At 42.3% G+C, this 21,728-nt stretch overlaps 1 protein-coding gene across 1 annotated transcript in view; it reads left to right on the forward strand.

Annotated features, from left to right (window-relative positions):
- The first annotated feature begins 412 nt into the window (after positions 1-412).
- LOC148775777 (fatty acid desaturase 2-like protein FADS2B) overlaps positions 413-21,728 on the forward strand; it is a 43,484-nt gene continuing 22,168 nt past the window's right edge. The window contains exons 1-3 of the mRNA XM_088843589.1: positions 413-986; positions 15,706-15,816; positions 21,501-21,698. Of these exons, the coding sequence (XP_088699715.1) occupies positions 666-986; positions 15,706-15,816; positions 21,501-21,698 (630 nt within the window). The 5' untranslated portion in view covers positions 413-665. The remainder of the gene's footprint in view (positions 987-15,705; positions 15,817-21,500; positions 21,699-21,728) is intronic.

Below are 21,728 nucleotides of genomic sequence, written 5' to 3' on the forward strand. Positions count from 1 at the left end.
GTTGATGTATGACAGAAAGCCACAAAATTCTGTAAAACAACTATCCATCAGTTAAAACAATAAAAATTTTTATTGTAATCTGAGAAAAGCGGAATAAAAGGAAAATTTCCAATCTTAACAACAACAAAGAAAGAACATTTCCCAGTTCCAGGAGGCGTTCATATCCTCCTAGAGGTTTTGCAAGCTTCTGCTTACATGCTGAATTAAAACAATTTTTCAACAGGGGAGAGCTAATGAGCCTGACCCATCATGATGCCAGTGCAGGCAGTCAGCAGAGAAGGAGCCCAGCCCCTCCGCCCAGGGGTCAGGCCACACCATCCTCTGGGCTGTGATTGGCTCCAGATATTGACTAAGGAACACTTAATGATGAGTAAGAATGCTGCTAAACGATCAGCCAGCAGAGAGAGAGCAGAGAGAAAGGTAGACTAATGTTCTGGGGTGCGGGGAAAGGTAGTGCAGTCTTCATCAGGACAAAAAAGGACTCAGGACAGAGGAGTGAGAGGCTGGGAAGGAGCTCACTATCAGGTTTGCCAAGAGTCAAGTAGGCTAAAAAGTTTTCTGTGTAGGCATCTTACTTCATGGAATAAAAGGTCATTCTGTAGTTCAATCAGGTGAGAATTAGAAATTCCAGGTGTCAAGCCAGAAATTCTAAAAGCACAAAGACAATGACGTTTGAAGAAAAGCCTGAGGGCAATGAGAGCCTTGTAGACGAGAACCAGCTGTACCTAGGTGAGAAGCATCAGGCAAAGGAGAAACCAATGGCAAATGGGAAAGCCAAGCTCTCTGCAAGGCAGGAGGCAAATGCGAAGTGCGACTTGCCCAGAAAAAGCCTCCATACATACATCTGGCAGGAGGTCCAGAGACACAATCAGGAGACTGACCAGTGGCTGGTGATCAATCGCAAGGTCTACGATGTTACTGGCTGGGCAGACAGGCATCCTGGTGGGCGCCAGGTCCTCAACCACTACGCTGGGGAAGACGCCACGGTAAGGAACTCAAAGTCTGCCTCTCTCTCTCTCTTCCAGCTTCTGGGTGGCTGGGACCTTGGCTGTCTTTCCAAAAGCATTTCAGGTAGGTGTTTAAGCTCCATGATCACTCATCTCCTCGCAAACCAAGTTTTCAGGATTCCTATCCAGCAAAATGTTGAAAGCTAATTAAGCCTCAAGGTCTAGCCATTACTCACACTAGATTTGCAGTGGGCTCAGACACTGACAGTAGATACTATGTGTATTTCAGGTTTTGGGTTTTGTTCTTGGCATTATGTTTTTTGTTTTATTTGTTTTGTTTTGAAATGGAGTCATTGTCTTATAAGAAGAAAATTACAAATAGGTGAGTAAAATCTGGAAAAAACGTCTTCGCTCAAGTAGAAATTTCTCAGACTCCTACAGCTGGAGTGCGTGAAATAGACAGCAGTTCATCTGGTGAGCATCAACATGTTGAACAATGTTGAAAGCGTACAGTGACACAGGCTTTTAGATTCTGTAGAGTTCTTTTTTGTTGTGTAGTTCATTCAGTGTGATACAGGTAATACAACCCACTTTTATGGAAGAAGTAATTGAAATCAGAGTGGTCAAGTGACTGACCCAAGTTCACCCAGCCAGCAGATCTCAGATTCAAAACACTTATCTTTCTTAACTTTCAGTCTTAACCACTTACCATCACTGTTTTTCCTCATAACCCTCCTCCAACAAAATAGCTGAAAAGTTTGGCTTTCAATGGATGCCTAAAATACCATGCATCATGTATGTTAAGTTGCTTTAGCCACATTCAACCCTTTGGACCACATCCCGCAAGGCCCCTCTGTCCTTGGGGTTCTCCAGGCATGAATACTGGAGTGGGTTGCCATGCCCTTTTCCAGGGCATCTTCCTGACCCACGTATCAAAACTGTATCTCTTACCTCTCCAGCAATGGCAGGAGTGTTCTTTACCATTAGCACCACCTGGGAAGCCCTAAGATACCGTAGTTCTATAATTCAGTCGCTTAGTCATGTCCGACTCTTTGCAACCCCATGAATCACAGCACACCAGGCCTCCCTGTCCATCACCAACTCCTGGAGTTCAATCAAACTCATGTCCACAGAGTCGCTGATGCCATTCAGCCATCTCATTCTCTGCCGTCCCCTTCTCCTCCTGCCCCCAATCCCTCCCAGCATCAGAGTCTTTTCCAGTGAGTCAACACTTCGCATGAGGTGGTCAAAGTATTGGAGTTTCAGCTTTAGCATCAGTCCTTCCAATGAACACTCAGGACTGATCTCCCTTAGAAAGGACTGGTTGGATCTCCTTGTAGTCCAAGGGACTCTCAAGAATCTTCTCCAGCACCACATTTTAGAAGTATCAATTCTTCGGGGATCAGCTTTCTTCACAGTCCAACTCTCACATCCATACACGACCACTGGAAAAACCATAGCCTTGACTAGATGGACCTTTGTTGGCAAAGAAATGACTCTGCTTTTGAATATGCTATCTAGGTTGGTCATAACTTTCCTTCCATAGAGTAAGTGTCTTTTATTTCATGGCTGCAATCAGCATCTGCAGTGATCTTGGAGCTCCCAAAAATAAAGTCTGACACTGTTTCCACTGTTTCCCCATCTATTTCCCATGAAGTGATGGGACTGGATGCCATGATCTTAGTTTTCTTACTGTTGAGCTTTAAGCCAACTTTTTCACTCTCCTCTTTCACTTTCATCAAGAGGCTTTGTAGTTCCTCTTCACTTTCTGCCATTAGGGTGGTGTCATCTGCGTATCTGAGGTTATTGATATTTCTCCCGGCAATCTTGATCCCAGCTTGTGCTTCTTCCAGCCCAGCGTTCCTCATGATGTACTCTGCATATAAGTTAAATAAGCAGGTGACAATATACAACCTTGACGTATTCCTTTTCCTATTTGGAACCAGTCTGTTGTTCCATGGCCAGTTCTAACTGTTGCTTCCTGACCTGCATACAGGTTTCTCAAGAGGCAGGTCAGGTGCTCTGGTGTTCCCATCTCTTTCAGAATTTTCCACAGTTTATTGTGATCCACACAGTCAAAGGCTTTGGCATAGTCAATGAAGCAGAAATAGATGTTTTTCTGGAACTCTCTTGCTTTTTCGATGATCCAGCGGATGTTGGCAATTTGATCTCTTGTGCCTCTGCCTTTTGTAAAACCAGCTTGAACATCTGGAAGTTCACGGTTCACGCATTGCTGAAGCCTGGCGTGGAGAATTTTGAGCATAACTTTACTAGCCTGTGAGATGAGTGCAATTGTGCAGTAATTTGAGTATTCTTTGGCATTGCCTTTCTTTGGGATTGGCATGAAGACTGACCTTTTCCAGCCCTGTGGCCACTGCTGAGTTTTCCAAATTTGCTGGCATATTGAGTGCAGCACTTTCACAGCATCATCTTTCAGGATTTGAAATAGCTCAACTGGAATTCCATCACCTCCACTAGCTTTGTTCGTAGTGATGCTTTCTAAGGCCCACTTGACTTCACATTCCAAGATGTCTAGAAAACCACAAAATTCTGTAAGGAAATTCTATTCAATTAAAAAAATGAATTGGCAAAGAAGAGGGGAAAAAATACCAAAGATCTCATCTCCACAACACAAAGAAAATATGGACGATGCTTTTCTAACACAAGTCACAGAATCAGCTCAGAGAATGTGTTAGAAAAATATGTACCTTCAACCACCTTTAATATAACTGGTAGATGTAGTTTGCAGCAAGCAGCTCAGCTGATGAATTTGTAATTTGCTGGTAAGATTTTCTCTCTCAGAAGATAGAGAAAGACCATGATTCTGCATCCAATTCTAGTCAACAAGGAAGAATTGATTAATAAAACAGAAATGATCAGAACCTTATGGGAAAATACCCATGACACATTAGGATTTGTGTCTTGAAGATGAACACCCTGAGCATGGTCAGTCATGTACCCTAGACCTTTAGGAGGCAGATCCAGAATGTTCAGAGAAAAGTCTCCAGGGGATGATAGCTAGAGAAGAATGGAAATGTGCCAGGAGCATTCTGACAACCACGGTATTCCACAGCCAGTCAGAGTACATGGAATCTGTGGTGCGGTATACTGGTTATATAAGCCTGGGAAAGTCCCTGAAATGCTCTGGAACTCAGCTTCATCATCTGCATAATGGGAACGACCTTCAGTTCAGTTCAGTTCAGTCGCTCAGTCGTATCCGATCTTTGCGACCCCATGAATCACAGCACGCCAGGCCTCCCTGTCCATCACCTTACCCATCTAATTAGTAAATGAGACTAAAGCTTGTAAAATGTTTAGCATAATGCCAGACACACTTTTCATTAAATCATACCTATTATTATTCATATCACAGCATCCATAGCCTCAGAGATGTGATTCACATTTCCTGTTTACCACCTGCTTAGAAATCCTGATTGTTGCCAACTGGGAACAGAGGCGTACTTGGTGGAGAAGCGGCATGTTCTCTAGGGAAGGAGGGAAGAGCATGAAGTCAGAGAACCTGAGGTCAAATGTTCTCTCTCTACAGCCTAAAAAGTGTGTGCAGGCTGTGACCTGAAAGGCAAATGTGCACCGACATATGATTGCCCAAAAGGGGACATCTTTCCTTATTTACATAGACACTCTTCCCCAAGCCTCCATCCTTCTCGTGAGAAGTACATAATGATACCAAGCACCCTTCTCGTGAGAAGTACATAATGATACCAAGCATCCTTCTCGTGAGAAGTACATAATGATACCAAGCATCCTTCTCGTGAGAAGTACATAATGATACCAAGCACCCTTCTCGTGAGAAGTACATAATGATACCAAGCACCTTTCTCGTGAGAAGTACATAATGATACCAAGCACCCTTCTCGTGAGAAGTACATAATGATACCAAGCATCCTTCTCGTGAGAACTACATAATGATACCAAGCATCCTTCTCGTGAGAAGTACATAATGATACCAAGCACCCTTCTCGTGAGAAGTACATAATGATACTAAGCATCCTTCTCGTGAGAAGTACATAATGATACCAAGCATCCTTCTCGTGAGAAGTACATAATGATACCAAGCACCCTTCTCGTGAGAAGTACATAATGATACCAAGCACCTTTCTCGTGAGAAGTACATAATGATACCAAGCACCCTTCTCGTGAGAAGTACATAATGATACCAAGCACCCTTCTCGTGAGAAGTACATAATGATACCAAGCACCCTTCTCGTGAGAAGTACATAATGATACCAAGCATCCTTCTCGTGAGAAGTACATAATGATACCAAGCACCCTTCTCGTGAGAAGTACATAATGATACCAAGCATCCTTCTCGTGAGAAGTACATAATGATACCAAGCATCCTTCTCGTGAGAAGTACATAATGATACCAAGCATCCTTCTCGTGAGAAGTACATAATGATACCAAGCACCCTTCTCGTGAGAAGTACATGATACCAAGCATCCTTCTCGTGAGAAGTACATAATGATACCAAGCACCCTTCTCGTGAGAAGTACATAATGATACAAAGCACCCTTCTCGTGAGAAGTACATAATGATACCAAGCATCCTTCTCGTGAGAAGTACATAATGATACCAAGCACCCTTCTCGTGAGAAGTACATAATGATACCAAGCACCCTTCTCGTGAGAAGTACATAATGATACCAAGCACCGTTCTCGTGAGAAGTACATAATGATACCAAGCACCGTTCTCGTGAGAAGTACATAATGATACCAAGCACCGTTCTCGTGAGAAGTACATAATGATACCAAGCACCCTTCTCGTGAGAAGTACATAATGATACCAAGCACCCTTCTCGTGAGAAGTACATAATGATACCAAGCATCCTTCTCGTGAGAAGTACATAATGATACCAAGCATCCTTCTCGTGAGAAGTACATAATGATACCAAGCATCCTTCTCGTGGGAAGTACATAATGATACCAAGCATCCTTCTCGTGAGAAGTACATAATGATACCAAGCACCCTTCTCGTGAGAAGTACATGATACCAAGCATCCTTCTCGTGAGAAGTACATAATGATACCAAGCATCCTTCTCGTGAGAAGTACATAATGATACCAAGCACCCTTCTCATGAGAAGTACATGATACCAAGCACCCTTCTCGTGAGAAGTACATAATGATACCAAGCACCCTTCTCGTGAGAAGTACATAATGATACCAAGCATTCTTCTCGTGAGAAGTACATAATGATACCAAGCACCCTTCTCGTGAGAAGTACATAATGATACCAAGCATCCTTCTCGTGAGAAGTACATAATGATACCAAGCATCCTTCTCGTGAGAAGTACATAATGATACCAAGCATCCTTCTCGTGAGAAGTACATAATGATACCAAGCACCCTTCTCGTGAGAAGTACATGATACCAAGCATCCTTCTCGTGAGAAGTACATAATGATACCAAGCACCCTTCTCGTGAGAAGTACATAATGATACAAAGCACCCTTCTCGTGAGAAGTACATAATGATACCAAGCATCCTTCTCGTGAGAAGTACATAATGATACCAAGCATCCTTCTCGTGAGAAGTACATAATGATACCAAGCACCCTTCTCGTGAGAAGTACATAATGATACCAAGCACCCTTCTCGTGAGAAGTACATAATGATACCAAGCACCGTTCTCGTGAGAAGTACATAATGATACCAAGCACCCTTCTCGTGAGAAGTACATAATGATACCAAGCACCGTTCTCGTGAGAAGTACATAATGATACCAAGCATCCTTCTCGTGAGAAGTACATAATGATACCAAGCATCCTTCTCGTGAGAAGTACATAATGATACCAAGCATCCTTCTCGTGAGAAGTACATAATGATACCAAGCACCCTTCTCATGAGAAGTACATGATACCAAGCATCCTTCTCGTGAGAAGTACATAATGATACCAAGCATCCTTCTCGTGAGAAGTACATAATGAATGATACCAAGCATCCTTCTCGTGAGAAGTACATAATGATACCAAGCACCCTTCTCATGAGAAGTACATGATACCAAGCACCCTTCTCGTGAGAAGTACATAATGATACCAAGCACCCTTCTCGTGAGAAGTACATAATGATACCAAGCACCCTTCTCGTGAGAAGTACATAATGATACCAAGCATCCTTCTCGTGAGAAGTACATAATGATACCAAGCACCCTTCTCGTGAGAAGTACATAATGATATCAAGCACCCTTCTCGTGAGAAGTACATAATGATACCAAGCACCCTTCTCGTGAGAAGTACATAATGATACCAAGCACCCTTCTCGTGAGAAGTACATAATGATACCAAGCACCCTTCTCGTGAGAAGTACATAATGATACCAAGCATCCTTCTCGTGAGAAGTACATAATGATACCAAGCACCCTTCTCGTGAGAAGTACATAATGATACCAAGCACCCTTCTCGTGAGAAGTACATAATGATACCAAGCATCCTTCTCGTGAGAAGTACATAATGATACCAAGCACCCTTCTCGTGAGAAGTACATAATGATACCAAGCACCCTTCTCGTGAGAAGTACATAATGATACCAAGCACCCTTCTCGTGAGAAGTACATAATGATACCAAGCACCCTTCTCGTGAGAAGTACATAATGATACCAAGCACCCTTCTCGTGAGAAGTACATAATGATACCAAGCACCCTTCTCGTGAGAAGTACATAATGATACCAAGCATCCTTCTCGTGAGAAGTACATAATGATACCAAGCACCCTTCTCGTGAGAAGTACATAATGATACCAAGCACCCTTCTCGTGAGAAGTACATAATGATACCAAGCATCCTTCTCGTGAGAAGTACATAATGATACCAAGCACCCTTCTCGTGAGAAGTACATAATGATACCAAGCACCCTTCTCGTGAGAAGTACATAATGATACCAAGCACCCTTCTCGTGAGAAGTACATAATGATACCAAGCACCCTTCTCGTGAGAAGTACATAATGATACCAAGCACCCTTCTCGTGAGAAGTACATAATGATACCATGCTCGCTGCATAGGGTCACTCACTCATTCACTCATTCAAGTGGTCGTTCTAAAACAGTTTTAGGCGCCCGGTCTGATGATCAAGAGTATAAATTTGCGAATGAAACAGGTGTGGTTTGCACCTGGGCTCCACCACTTGCTAGCAATGTCCTGAGGAGCTTACTGAAGCTCTTGGAGCCTCAGCTCCTTTATCTAGAGAATGGGATAATGATACTTCTGTCTTCAGTTCAGTTCAGTTCAGTTCAGTCGCTCAGTCGTGTCCGACTCTCCGCGACCCCATGAATCACAGCACGCCAGGCCTCCCTGTCCATCACCAACTCCCAGAGTTCACTCAAACTCATGTCCACAGAATCGGTGATGCCATCCAGCCATCTCATTCTCCGTCGTCCCCTTCTCCTCCCGCCCCCAACCTTTCCCAGCATCAGAGTCTTTTCCAGTGAGTCAACTCGTCTCATGAGGTGGCCAAAGTACTGGAGTTTCAGCTTTAGCATCAGTCCCTCCAATGAACATCCAGGATTGATCTCCTTTAGAATGGACTGGTTGGATCTCCTTGCAGTATAAGGGACTCTCAAGAGTCTTCTCCAACACCACAGTTCAAAAGCATCGATTCTTCGGCGATCAGCTTTCTTCACAGTCCAACTCTCACATCCATACATGACCACGGGAAAAACCATTGCCTTGACTAGACGGACCTTGGTCGGCAAAGTAATGTCTCTGCTTTTTAATATACTATCAAGGTTGGTCATAACTTTCCTTCCAAGGAGCAAGCGTCTTTTAATTTCATGGCTGCAATCAGCATCTGCAGTGATTTTGGAGCCCAAAAAAACAAAGTCTGACACTGTTTCCACTGTTTTTCCATCTATTTCCCATGAAGTGATGGGACCAGATGCCATGATCTTTGTTTTCTGAATGTTGAGCTTCAAGCCAACCTTTTCACTCTCCTCTTTCACTTTCATCAAGAGGCTTTTGAGTTCCTCTTCACTTTCTGCCATAAGGGTAGTGTCATCTGCATATCTGAGGTTATTGATATTTCTCCCAGCAATCTTGATTCCAGCTTGTGCTTCTTCCAGCCCAGCGTTCCTCATGATGTACTCTGCATATAAGTTAAATAAGCAAGGTGACAATATACAACCTTGACGTACACCTTTTCCTATTTGGAACCAGTCTGTTGTTCCATGACTGGTTCTAACTGTTGCTTCCTGACCTGCATACAGGTTTCTCAAGAGGCTTAGTGGTTGTCAAAGTCAGCGGAGATAAAATAAAGGTTTTCTTCTTATACCCAGCACAGATTAAACACTCAAAAAATGGTGTTTATTACTCCTTAGCTATTCTGAGAAAAGTTGTCATTTTGTGCAAGGAATTTTACTAAGAAAAATAAGTCTGTTATACAAAACACAGGCACATCAATTCCTGTTATTGCACATATTATTTATCTGATTTTTTCAAATTATATGATTTAAAACTAATGCACAATGCTAATAAGTAAAGTTGAGGCTCAGATCTTCTCACCTAGAAAAGCTTACCTAGGGAAAGCCAGAGACAAACCCAACAGGAAGAGTTAATTATATAGATTACAATACGTCCATAAGAAGCATGCTGCATGCCAAGTGGCACTGAGTTGCTTCACTCATCTCTGACTCTGGGCAACCCTGTGGACTATAGCCCACTAGGCTCATTATCCTTGGTGATTCTCCAGGCAAGAATACTGGAGTGGGTTGTCCTCCTCCAGGGGATCTTCCCTACCCAGGGATCGAACTTTCATCTCCTATGTCTCCTGCATTGGCAGGAGGGTTCTTTACCACTAGTGCCACCTGGGAAGCCCCAGGTTTTATATAAGTAAGTCAACAGTACTTCTGGGTTCCACAAAAGAAGTAAACACAATCTTGTGAGGTGTGCACAAGAGCAGTGTGTTCAGAACAAAGAAGTCAGGGTTATTACCCAATGTGCACAGTCAGCCACCTCCTTGTGTCTGAACATCACGCTCTCAGAGGGACACTGAGAAACTCAAACTCTTCATCAGAGTAAAAATCCAATGTGACAGGAAAAAGATGACAAAAGCCTAGCGGAAATATAGCAAAATTTATTTCAACTGCTCAGAAGACTGCAAGGTGGAAGAAGATAGAGCTGCGTGCAAGTCCCAAAGAGTCAGTCCTGTGGAATCAGCAGAGGCAAGGCTGGGGCAGGGCAAGGGAGGATGTGTCCAGAGGTGGCACATAGAGCAGGTTCCATCACGAGTGAGCACCAGCAGAGTAGGTGTCCCGGCCTGGCCACATCCTTTGCTGAGCACAGTCCTGGTCAGTAAGGTGGCTTGAGGATGAGAAGAGGAGGAGGCAGAGAAAGGGTCTTGAGTTCTGAGCGAAGGACTCTGGGTTTTACCATCACTGTAGGTCTTCCTCTCCTCCCACTGCAGCAAATGATACTTCTCTAGCCCAGCATCCTCCACTACACCCAGTCCTACAAGGAAAACAACCAGGATTCTAGCTGTTTGTAAAAGGAAAGTTGTCTTCAGTAATAACTGTATCTTTTGTGGGCTGTCAACATTTTTTTTTACTTTAAAATTAAATTTTAATTTGATTCTCATTTGAATGATGGTTCAAGTTGAAAAACAGGTAGAAGAGTAAAGAGACAAGTGCAGTTAAAGTGCTAATTGGTGACAATGGCCATGAAGAGGGACTCTTTTTCAAACGCCAGCTTGGTGGTTAAGTAAAGGTTGAAGATCAAGAAGAGTTAGTCAAGGCAGAATGGATACAGGTATCCGTATGGCTGAGCCCCTTTGCTGTCTGCCTGAAGCTATCACAACATTGTTAATAGGCTACAGTCCCATGTGAAATAATTTTTTTTAAAAAAAAGAGTCAAAATGAAGGAAGGAGTCCAGGGAACATACTGGAGTCCTGAATAAGGCACTGAAAACCAAAATGAGGAAGAGGGGGTGGATAACCAGAAGACATAATTTATAATAGGGGATAAGTGGCTGGGAAAGTAAGCGGGAGTAAGGCGTCTAAACTGTCTGATGGATGACTTATGTAGGTAGGTGGAGAGCAATTGCTCTTACAAGGTAATGAAACCAGAAAAATGAACAGGTTTGGTGGGGACAGTGGAGCTAGAGAGAGAGTCAGGCCTGGAGCTCAGTTAAGTATATCATAGGAAAAAATCTCAAATAATAAAAGTTCTCCAACAACAGAGTGAGTTATGGCAAAAAAAAAAAAAAACCCTCTGTTTATCCCTGTGGGTGGAGGGGAATCTTGGTGACTTCACATAAACATTCTCCACTCCACAGTGGCTCTTTTCCAGAACAAAGGCAAAGACTATATTCTCCCCATAAATCAGCCTACTCAAAACTCATGATCTCCCAGAAATACGAGGGACCTTGATTCAGCATTTGCCTTGAAACAGGGGAGAAATGACAAGGAACCAGAAGAGGATCTACCCAAAGATGTAGGAATAGGTGTCCACGGTCGGGTATTGAATGTTCTGGGCTTTTTTGTTTGTTTGTTTTTATTTGGCTGTGCTGCAAGGTGTATAGGACCTTATTTGCCCAACAGGGATGGAACACACACCCTCCATTGGAAGCATGGAGTCTTAACCACCAGACTGACAGGGAAGTCCCCTGGTGAGCTTTTTGAGATAAGCATATCAAAATCCATGATCTAGTTACATTGACTTTGTGACTATATACATATATTCACCATGGGTGGGATTTTTTTCTGAATTTGGGAAAATTTCAACCCACTTCCGATGAATCAAGTAATAATAATATAAAAATATCATCATTTAATGGCATCTGATTCCAAAGCTTAAGCTCTTTGCTGCTGAGCTGAGTCTTCAGGAGGTTTTGTAATGACTGAGTAAATGCGTGAAGGAATAAATGAGCCCACGGAGCATCAAGAGCAAACGGAGGCTTCAGAGACTAAGCGGTGTTCCAGCACAAACCACACACCTCACTGCTCCCGACACTGTGCTGTGGTGCAACTTTAATAGGCACACACTGTGGTTGATTGCAGAACAAGATTCGGCAAATGGAATGTCTCCTGGATTTCAACGCACACATGCCCTCTAGGCCAAGGGCCTTGATGCGGGCACAGCCTGTATACAGTAGTTAAGCTGTAAGGACATGATCCTTCCCAGGCCTTCTCACTTTACATACTTGTCTCTCCCACTAGGGATCATACTGCTCTTCCCATCCCCCATTAAATAACAGCAAAAAATCAGCAGGATTTCCAAAGTCACTGTGAAAGCAGATAATCACATCTTTCCTCTGTGTTGATACTGTATGGGAAATAATCAGTCTTAAGAGGAGCTAAGTAAATAAATAAATTTACTCTTACTCATAAGAGTAAATTTATGAATAGGTTAGGAAATAGAGATGATGGTTGAGAAGTGAATCAAAAGATAACAGACAAAAATGAGAGATGATAAAGGAGTTAAAAGGTCAGAAAATAGAGATGCTGAGGGTGGGGAAGAGACGGCAGTGCTTAAGACCCATATCCTTTGAACTCAATACTTGTCAACTTTCTCCTTGTTAGAGAAATCATACACTGCTGTATTCATTCCCCCTTTCCCTTGTTCATCAGACCTCTCTTGATCACATGTCCCATTCCAGGCACAGCAGAAAACATCAGGAATAATTTAATCAACAGCTCACGGTCCCAGTCTTCAAAGCAGTCAAGAGCCACTGGAGAAGGCCTCTGTGAACACACAGGTTCACTGCAGCGTCATTTGCAAAGCGTTAGGGACAAAGTGTCACGGGAGCCCAGAAGAGATCATGAATAACTTTCCTGACTGTGTTAAGAAGGCATATTTCATCTGGATGTTGAAGAATGAGAAGGAACTTTTAAGTAGGAAAAAATGGAGGAAAGCAGTCCAGGCAAAGGGAGCAGTATGTATCACAAAGCTTCAGAACCATACAGGGTCATGGGACGTTTATCGAATAGGGAGAGTTCCACTGGACAGGATGCAGCATGAACGGTATGGTGCGAGGTAAACCTGGAGAAGTAGGTTGGAGCCACAAAGTGATGCACGTGATCAAAACCTAAGGCGGGGAAACACCTTTACTCACTGCCCAGCATGCATACACTGATCTTAACATCCTCCCCAAACAATCTCGTATCACCCTTCTTTCAGGAAAAGAACTGCACATGTTAAGGCTGGAATGGACCTTATGGCTTCCTGGCTTTAAAGCCACATAGCCTTGAGTTCAGATCCTGGCTCTCCCACTAACTGTGGCAATGTCCTGAGATTTGGAGTCTTTATATGTACAACAAAGATGATGGAACCTCACAGAACTAAGTTGATGATGATGAGTTGGCCCATAGAGCACCTTGTACGCAGGATACACTAAAAAAACAGGTGTCACTCCCTCTCCCCTTCATTTACCCCTGGACTTTCTTCAGGAGGAGCATACTCGCCAAATAATGTTAATTTAAAAAAAAAAAAAAAAAACATTTTGAAGGTCTTTTGAGAAGGAGATTTCACAGCTTACTCAGTATCCAGATTGTAATAGGGAATTCCTTCAAACAATATTCTAAGACCACCTAAGCCACTTTGGTACTGCCCATTAATACAATGAAAAGAGTTCCACACAGCAGGGCCGTTCTTACTATTCTGGAAAACTCTGTAGGTCGCAGGCTCTGTTGTCACAGTATTGATGTGTGAATCTTGCTGAAGATCAGAAGAAACAGTGAACCCAGAGGAATATTAGCGTCAGCACGCTGTTCCAGGCTCTGGATGACTGCTCAGAGTAAGACGTAAATCCAGGGCCTCGGCCCTCCTCTACACTCTGATCTTGCCTCAAAGTGTTTCTCATCCTCATCTATTCCTTAACAACAGGCAGAACATGATTTTTCAGTATGGGCCACCCTGAAATGTTTTAGTCACATTGTTAATCACCAAACGACTCTCATCCTGGTTAGGTAACCTAACTTTAGAGTCATTGAATGTGACAATGAAAACACATCTTTGAAAGCAACATTTTCCAAGGGGGTCAGAGAAAGTGTACAAAGGCAGAATAAACAGGACAGCCTGGACTGGTTCTAGCAGATGCAAATCCCTTCTTACATCACTGAATCTAGAAAAGTGAGTCTAAAGAGAGATATTGCACCCTTCTGAATAAGTTCATTCATTTTATATATATCTATACATACAAGCCTATATGAAATGCTTTATGTAGGCTTGCATGTAGTTCTAGATGTATCTAAAGTTGCATTAGATTTTGCAGCTAGGGGGTTCATCGTATTCACTGAAACAATTCAGAGCTCACTCTGAGTGGAGCACGGAAAGAAACTCTCTGAGCTGCTGTACTTCATTGAAGAGAAGGAAGCAGTAGCTGTTATCCCAGTGTGTCTCAGTTTCTCAGTCATGTGCAACTCTGTGCAGCGCCGTGGACTGTCGCCCGCCAGGCTCCTCTGTCCGTGAGATTCTGCAGGCAAGAATACTGGAGTGGGTTGCCTTTCCCTTCTCCAGGGGATCTTCCCAACCCAGGGATCAAACCGGGGTCTCCCACATTGCAGGCAGATTCTTTACCATCTGAGCCACCAGGGAAGCCCAGAGGTATAGGAAAGAGAAATAATATGTCTGAGAATTTACTATAAGCCACTCAGATTCTAATCAATTCACTTAATTTTTGTAACTTTATAAATTGAGTAGCTATTACTGTCACTCCCATGTTAGGGAAGAGAAAACAGGAGCAAGGACTGGTCAAGAGACTTGTCCACAATTACACAGCAGGTATAGAACTCAGGTGTGGGGAGGCTGCTCGGGGATACAGCTTCTTAAGCAGCACTATACAGCACCACCACTCCAGGGTACTGTGCGTGGACTCCACATTCAAATTAAAACCTTGGTTATTTTTCTTCATATTAATCATTCCTATTCTTAGCCATAATAGCAAGAAGTCCAGTATCTTACTCTTGGAGAAGCCTCCTTCCCCCCAAAGCAGTTTAAATCCCTGGAGTAAAAAAAAAAGCCTATCTCTTATTTCCAAACTTAAGCAAGACATGGGAACCAACACTGCTTCTCATAGCCACTTGGAGTTACTACTTAACATGGGAATGGAGTTGGAAAAATATTGTCGGTCAGCTCTACTTTGTGCCTGACTCAAACCCCTACAGAGAATGCTATGGTTTTTTCTTTTAGAAAGAGTGCTAAGGCTTCTTCAGTGATAAACTTAACCAAGAAAGTCCCACTTTAGACAACTAAGGGTTCGAGGGCTTTGCTCCCATGCTCTCTTTGACATTTGTTATCATCAACAACTTTAACTTGTCTTTCCTTGGAAATAACTTAATTCAAGAGCATCTGTCCCCTGGGCCTTGACCAAGAACTAAAAGGGAAACTCTGATAGATGTGATTTGGAGTCTTGCTTGCTGCATGCTCCAAATAATATGGGCAACTTCCACACCAAGCCTGAGGTTTGACGCTAAAGATTCACCATGACCCATAACCTCAAAGCCAACTACTACTTCTGGGCTCAATAAAATAAATAACGACCTCTTCCAATGCTTGAGGATCAACTTTCTACCCAGGACTTGCCTAGGAAGCCATGCACTCAGTGGGTGGATCTCCAGTGTGAGGCTTTCATAGAGGAATTCCAAGGGTAATTCTGATCAACGAACTTGAAGTGTCAACATAGAGTTAGAAGTAAATGCTGTATAACATAGTCTGTGCTGATTCCAAAGGTCAGGATAGAATGAGGTAAGAAAGGGGAGATATCCGTGTGTAAGCGTGTCATTTTTAAGCCTCTAACAGTTCTCTCTGATTCACAGGACGTCTTCAGAGCCATGCATCCGGACCCTGACATTGTGCGGTTGTACCTTAAACCACTGCTTATTGGAGAGCTTGCTCCAGAAGAGCCCAATCAGGAGAGAAACAAAAACGTGAGTGAGGTGTCAGGACTCAAGAGTATGTGGAGGGATGGGGACGAGGTATAGTTCAGGGCCAACTTATCATTTTCTGTGGGAAACCAGCCATCCTTCCTGGGAGGGCCTGAAATAGCATAAATGAGTGGATTCCAAGTATTTCAAAGCAATGTCATCCTCCTGAGATCCTCAGAATTCTTAAACCTCTAAGAAACAAAAGAATGGACTGCTTGGCCCTGTGCCAAATAGTAATTCCAGGTTTCTAACTACCTACTTCTTGCCATGCAACTTACACATAACTTTTCTTTTTGCGTGACTGCTTATAATTGTTTGATGTTCCCTGTTAAACCAGTTTCCATGAGAGCAGAGAGTGTGTGTCCTCAGTACCTACCGGCACAGGATTGGACCTGTAGTAGGAATTCCATAAATAGCTGTTGAATCAATGATGTGACCATATCCTAACTATAGTTCTTTTTACCATTGGACAAATTACAGTTCCAGGAGAATAAACTACCTTCTAAAAAGCAAAGAACAGGAACTCCATTTCACCTCTTTCTGGCTTCTAACCTTTGGGTATTCCCCACGAAAAGCACCACCTTTCTTTCACCAAGACTTTGGTTGACTGAAAAACTGTCTTCAGAAGGCAGGGCCTCCATAAGACTAGAATTCACTAGAATGGTTACACATGAAGCGTAAAGGGATTTTAGCTAATATTAAGCACTGCATTTTTTTATTTTGCACTTCATGTTTTAAAACAGCTTACAATTGAAACTTTCTTTTCAAATACTTTGTACAAAGTGGTGATCCAGATATCACTGTGAGGCAGAAAGAATAAGAATTGTGTTTCCACTTTAAGAAATGAAGAAACAAACTCACACGGGGATAGGAGGAACCTGAGGAAAGAGGACTGGTTACATGCAGACCCAAGATGAACGCTTATGCTGACTCCTTAGGCCCATGTGCATCCCTCAAGGCTGTGTGTCAGGAAATAACACACTGTACTGAGACGAGTGGGCCCTCAGGCAGACAGCCTGGACACATAGCCATCTTCCTGTGACAAGGTGTAGGAGCCAAGATGCTGTTGTTCAGTCAGTAAGTCACGTCTGACTCTTTGCAACCCCGTGAACTGCAGCACGCGTAGCCTCTATGTTCCTTCACTATCTCCCAGAGTTTGCTCGAACTCATGTCCATTGAGTCCATGATGCCATCCAACCATCGCATCCTCTCTCCCTCTACTCTTCCTGCCCTCAACCTTTCCAGGCACCAGGGTCTTTTCCAATGAGTTGGTTCTTCCCGTCAGGTGGCCAGTGTTTTGGAGCTCCAGCTTAACCATCAGTCATTTCAATGAATATTCAGGGTTGATTCCCTGTAGGACTGATAGGTGTGATCTCCATGCTGTCCAAGGGACTCTCAAGAGTTTTCTCCAACATCACAGTTCAAAAGAAACAATTCTCCGGTGCTCAACCTTCTTTCTGGTCCAACTCTCACATCCACACATGACTACTGGAAAACCCGTAACTTTGACTATATGGACCTTTGTTGGCAAAGAAAGTCTCTGCTTTTTAATAAGTTGTCTAGGTTTGTCACTGCTTTTCTTCCAAGGAGCAAGCATCTTTTAATTTAATGGCGGCAGTCACCAGCTGCAGTGATTTTTGGAGACCAGGAAAATAAAGTCTGTCACTGTTTCTATTTTCTCCCCATCTATTTGCATGAAGTGATTGGACTGAATGCCGTGATCTTCATTTTTTGAATGTTGAGTTTGAAGCCAGCTTTTTTCCCTCCTCTTTCACCTTCATCAACAGACTCTTTAGTTCCTCTTCACTGTCTGCCATCAGAGTGGTATGATCTTCTTATCTGAAGTTGTTGATATTTCTCCCAGAAATCTTGATTTCAGCTTCTGCTTCATCCAGAACAGCATTTCACATGATGTACCCTGCATATAAATTAAATAAGCAGGGTGACAATATACAGCCTTGATGTACTCCTTTCCCAATTTTGAACCAGTCCATTGTTCCAAGTCTGGTTCAAATTGTTGCTTCTTGACCTGCATACAGGTTTCTCAGGAGGTAGGTCTAGTATTCCCATCTCACTAAGAGTCTTCCACGGCTTGTTGTGATCCACAAATGGTCAAAAGAAACAGTAAACCCAGAGGAATATTAGAGTAATCAGTGAAGCAGTTTTTTTGTTGTTGTTGTTGTTTTGTTTTGTTTTAGAATTCTCTTGTTTATTCTATGATCCAACAGATGTTGGCAATTTGATTTTTGGTTCCTCTGCCTTTTCTAAATCCAACTTGTATATCTGGAATTTCTCAGTTCATGTACTGTTGAAGTCTAGTGTGAAGGATTTTGAGTATTACCTTGCTAGCATGTGAAATGAGAGAAATTATGTGGTACTTTGGATATTCTTTGGCATTGCCTTTCTTTGGGATTGGAATGAAAATTGATTTTTCAAGTCCTGTGGCCACTGCTGAGTTTTCCAAATTTGCATATGGAGTGTAACACTATAATAGCATTATCTTTTGGGGATTTGAAATAGTTCAGCTGAATTCCATCACCTCCACTAGCATTAAATCACCTCCATTAGCATTGTTCATATCAATGTTTCCAAAGGCCCACTTGACTTCATACTCCAGCATGTCTGGCTCTAGGTGAGTGATCACAACACGATTGTGGTTATCTGGGTCATTAAGATCTTTTTTGTATAATTCTTATGTGTATTCTTGCCACCTCTTCTTGACATCTTCTGCTTCTGTTAGGCCCGTATGATTTCTGTCCTTTATTGAGCCCATCTTTGTATGAAATTTTCGTGAAGAGATCTCCAGTCTTTCCCATCCTTTTGTTTTCCTCTTTCTTTGCACTGATCACTGAGGAAGGCTTTCTTGTCTCTCCTTGCTATTCTTTGTAACTCTGCATTCAGAGAGGTAATAGCTTTCCTTTTCTCCTTTGCCTTTCACTTCCCTTCTTTTCTCAGCTATTTGTAATGCCTCCTCAGATACCACTTTGCCATTTTGCATTCATTTTCCATGGGGATGATTTTGATCACCACCTCCAGTACAATGTTATGAACCTCTGTCCACAGTTCTTCAGGCACTCTGTCTATCAGATCTTATACCTTGAATCTATTTCTCACTTCCACTGTAAGTGGAACTGCAAGGGATTTACTTCAGGTCATACCTGAATGGCCTAGTGGTTTTATCTACTTTGTTCAATTTAAGTCTGAATTTTGCAATAAGGAATTCATGATCTGAGCCACAGTCAGCTCCCGGTCTTGTTTTTGCTGATGTATAGAGCTTCTCCATCTTTAGCTGCTAAGAATATAATCAGTCTGATTTTGGTATTGACCATCTGGTGATGTCCATGTGTAGAGTCATCTATTATGTTGTTGGAAGAGGGTGTTTGTTATGACTAGTGTGTTCTCTTGGCAAAACACTGTTAGCCTTTGCCCAGCTTCCTTTTGTACTCCAAGGCCAAGCCTGCTGTTACTCCAGGTATCTCTTGACTTCTTACTTTGGCATTCCAAATCCCCTACGATGAAAGAAAGCTAAGCACTGAAGAATTGATGTTTTTGAACTGTGGTGTTGGAGAAGACTCTTGAGAGTCCCTTGAACTGCAAGGAGATCCAACCAGTCGATCCTAAAGGACAGCAGTCCTGGGTGTTCATTGGAAGGACCGATACTGAAGCTGAAAGTACAATACTTTGGCCACCTGATGCAAAGCACCGACTCATTTGAAAAGACCCTGATGCTGTGATACATGAAGGCAGGAAGAGAAGGGGACAACAGAGAATGAGGTGGTGGATGGCATCACCGACTAAATGGACATGAGTTTGAGTAAGCTCCAGGAGTTGGTGATGGTCAGGGAAGCTTAGCGTGCAGCAGTCCATTGGGTCTCAAAGAGTCGGACATGACTGAGTGACTAAACCGAACTGATGATGAAAAGGACATCTTTTTTGGTGTTAGTTCTAGAAGGTCTTGTAGGTCTTAGGAGAACCAACCAACTTCAGCTTCTTCAGCATTAGTGGTCAGGGCACAGACTTGGATTACTCTGATATTGAATGGTTTCCGCTGGAAATGAACAGAGATCATCTTTCATTTTGGATTTTGCACCAAAGTACTGTATTTCAGACTCTTTTGTTGACTGGCACACTGGTGTGATCTATTAAAGTCATCTGTGGCCACCAGAATTCTGATGTTCATGGTGTCTTTAGAGATGAGTCCATCCAGACTTTCCTAGGCATTGCATCATTTACAAGTTGTATCAGTGAATTTTGAAATGAATTTTCTTGCTTCTAGGATTATGTTCATAGCTCCTTTTTATTATTTAAAATTTCTCTTCTCTTTCACATCTGAACAATCCAGTTTTCCTTCTTATACCCTGGTCACTTTCTCAATAGTCTGAGTTTCAAACCCGTTATAGTCATTAAGCTAAGGAGCTATTTCTTCCCAGGCTTTTCACTGACTCTCGAGTCTGATGTTCAAGTCAGTAAATCAGTGCTAGCACTTGACCTGCATACGTAAGCACAGCACATGCACACAGAGTCAGGACTCCTCCAACAAAGGGACACACACACTAAAACCACAGGAGACCCTGTCTCATTCCTGTACAGCTTCTGAGCATCTCACAGGAAATTCATCCTTTGAGCCAATCTAAGTGAACTCTGTCATTCATAAAGGAGTCTTTGCACATGCTAAAGACTGTCATATTGATATGCCAGTCATAAAGCCACTGCCTTAGTAGGCTTAAGATACCTACTTACCTGAGCAACAATGAGAAGAAAAGAAATGAATATTGTGACAAGCCAGCCACTTATCTATGTTATCAGCTGATAACATAGAAAGTAACACAGATCCATGTAGATAGCAAAGTTCCCCAAAGAGAGATTAAACAACACATTGATTTTAAAAGGCAACTATTATTAACAGATACTCACACTTCTACACATAAAACAGACAAACAACAAGGACCTGCTGTTTGGCAGGGATCTATATTCAGTATCTCATGATGGTCCACAATGGAAAAGAATCTGAGGAAACAATGTGTATTATATACATATATATATTTATGATTTGCTGTACACCTGAAACCAGTACAACACTGTTAATCAACTATACTTCAATAAAACGTTTCATTTTGAAAAGTAGAAAATTACTTTTGGGGTTTTGCCCTGGTAGCCCAGTCATTAAGACTTCTCCTTTCAATGCAGCGGGTGCAGGTTTGATCCCTCATCAGGGAGCCAAGATCTCACATGCCTCACAGCGAAAAAAAAATAAAATAAAAGCAATATTGTCACAAAGTCAATAAAATTTCAAAAGAAATGATCTGCATCAAAAAAAATTTTTAATTAATCAGTTTTAAAAAGAGAATTGTTAGAGTTACGCATCTCTTCATTGAACTCCCCACCCCCAAAAAAAGAAGTAAATTATAAGTCCCATAACAATTTGAGGACAGTTTACAAATCACGACTCATCTGTCTCTTCTCCAGAAAGAAAAATTTTCATAACTTGTTTTAAGCATTTTGCTTTTATGTTAATTTTTTAAGGTTTGGTTTTCTAGTTTAAATTATGCCTTAATTATGCTTATTAATAAATGTCTATTCATAAAATTAAGGTATCATAGATTATTAAAATAGATTAATAATTATGTTCATCTGTGCTCCCTCTCCACTGAAGGCACCAATTCCTTTCTTGCATGTTTATCTCACAGTCCCAGTTGGTGGAAGATTTCCAAGAACTGCGGAGGACATTAGAGACCATGAATATGTTCAATGCCAACCTGGGGTTCTTCTTCCTTCACCTCGCCCAGGTCTTGATTTTGGAGGCCCTGGCTTGGGTAATAGTGTGGCATTTTGGCAGCGGCTGGCTTATCACAATATTCATTTCTTTTCTTCTCATGGTTGCTCAGGTAAGTAGGTATCCTAAGCACAGGCAGTGG

The sequence above is a fragment of the Moschus berezovskii genome, chromosome 14 (genome assembly GCF_049115385.1).
Source record: "Moschus berezovskii isolate FMDL1 chromosome 14, NW_MosBer_1.0, whole genome shotgun sequence".
NCBI lineage: Eukaryota > Metazoa > Chordata > Mammalia > Artiodactyla > Moschidae > Moschus > Moschus berezovskii.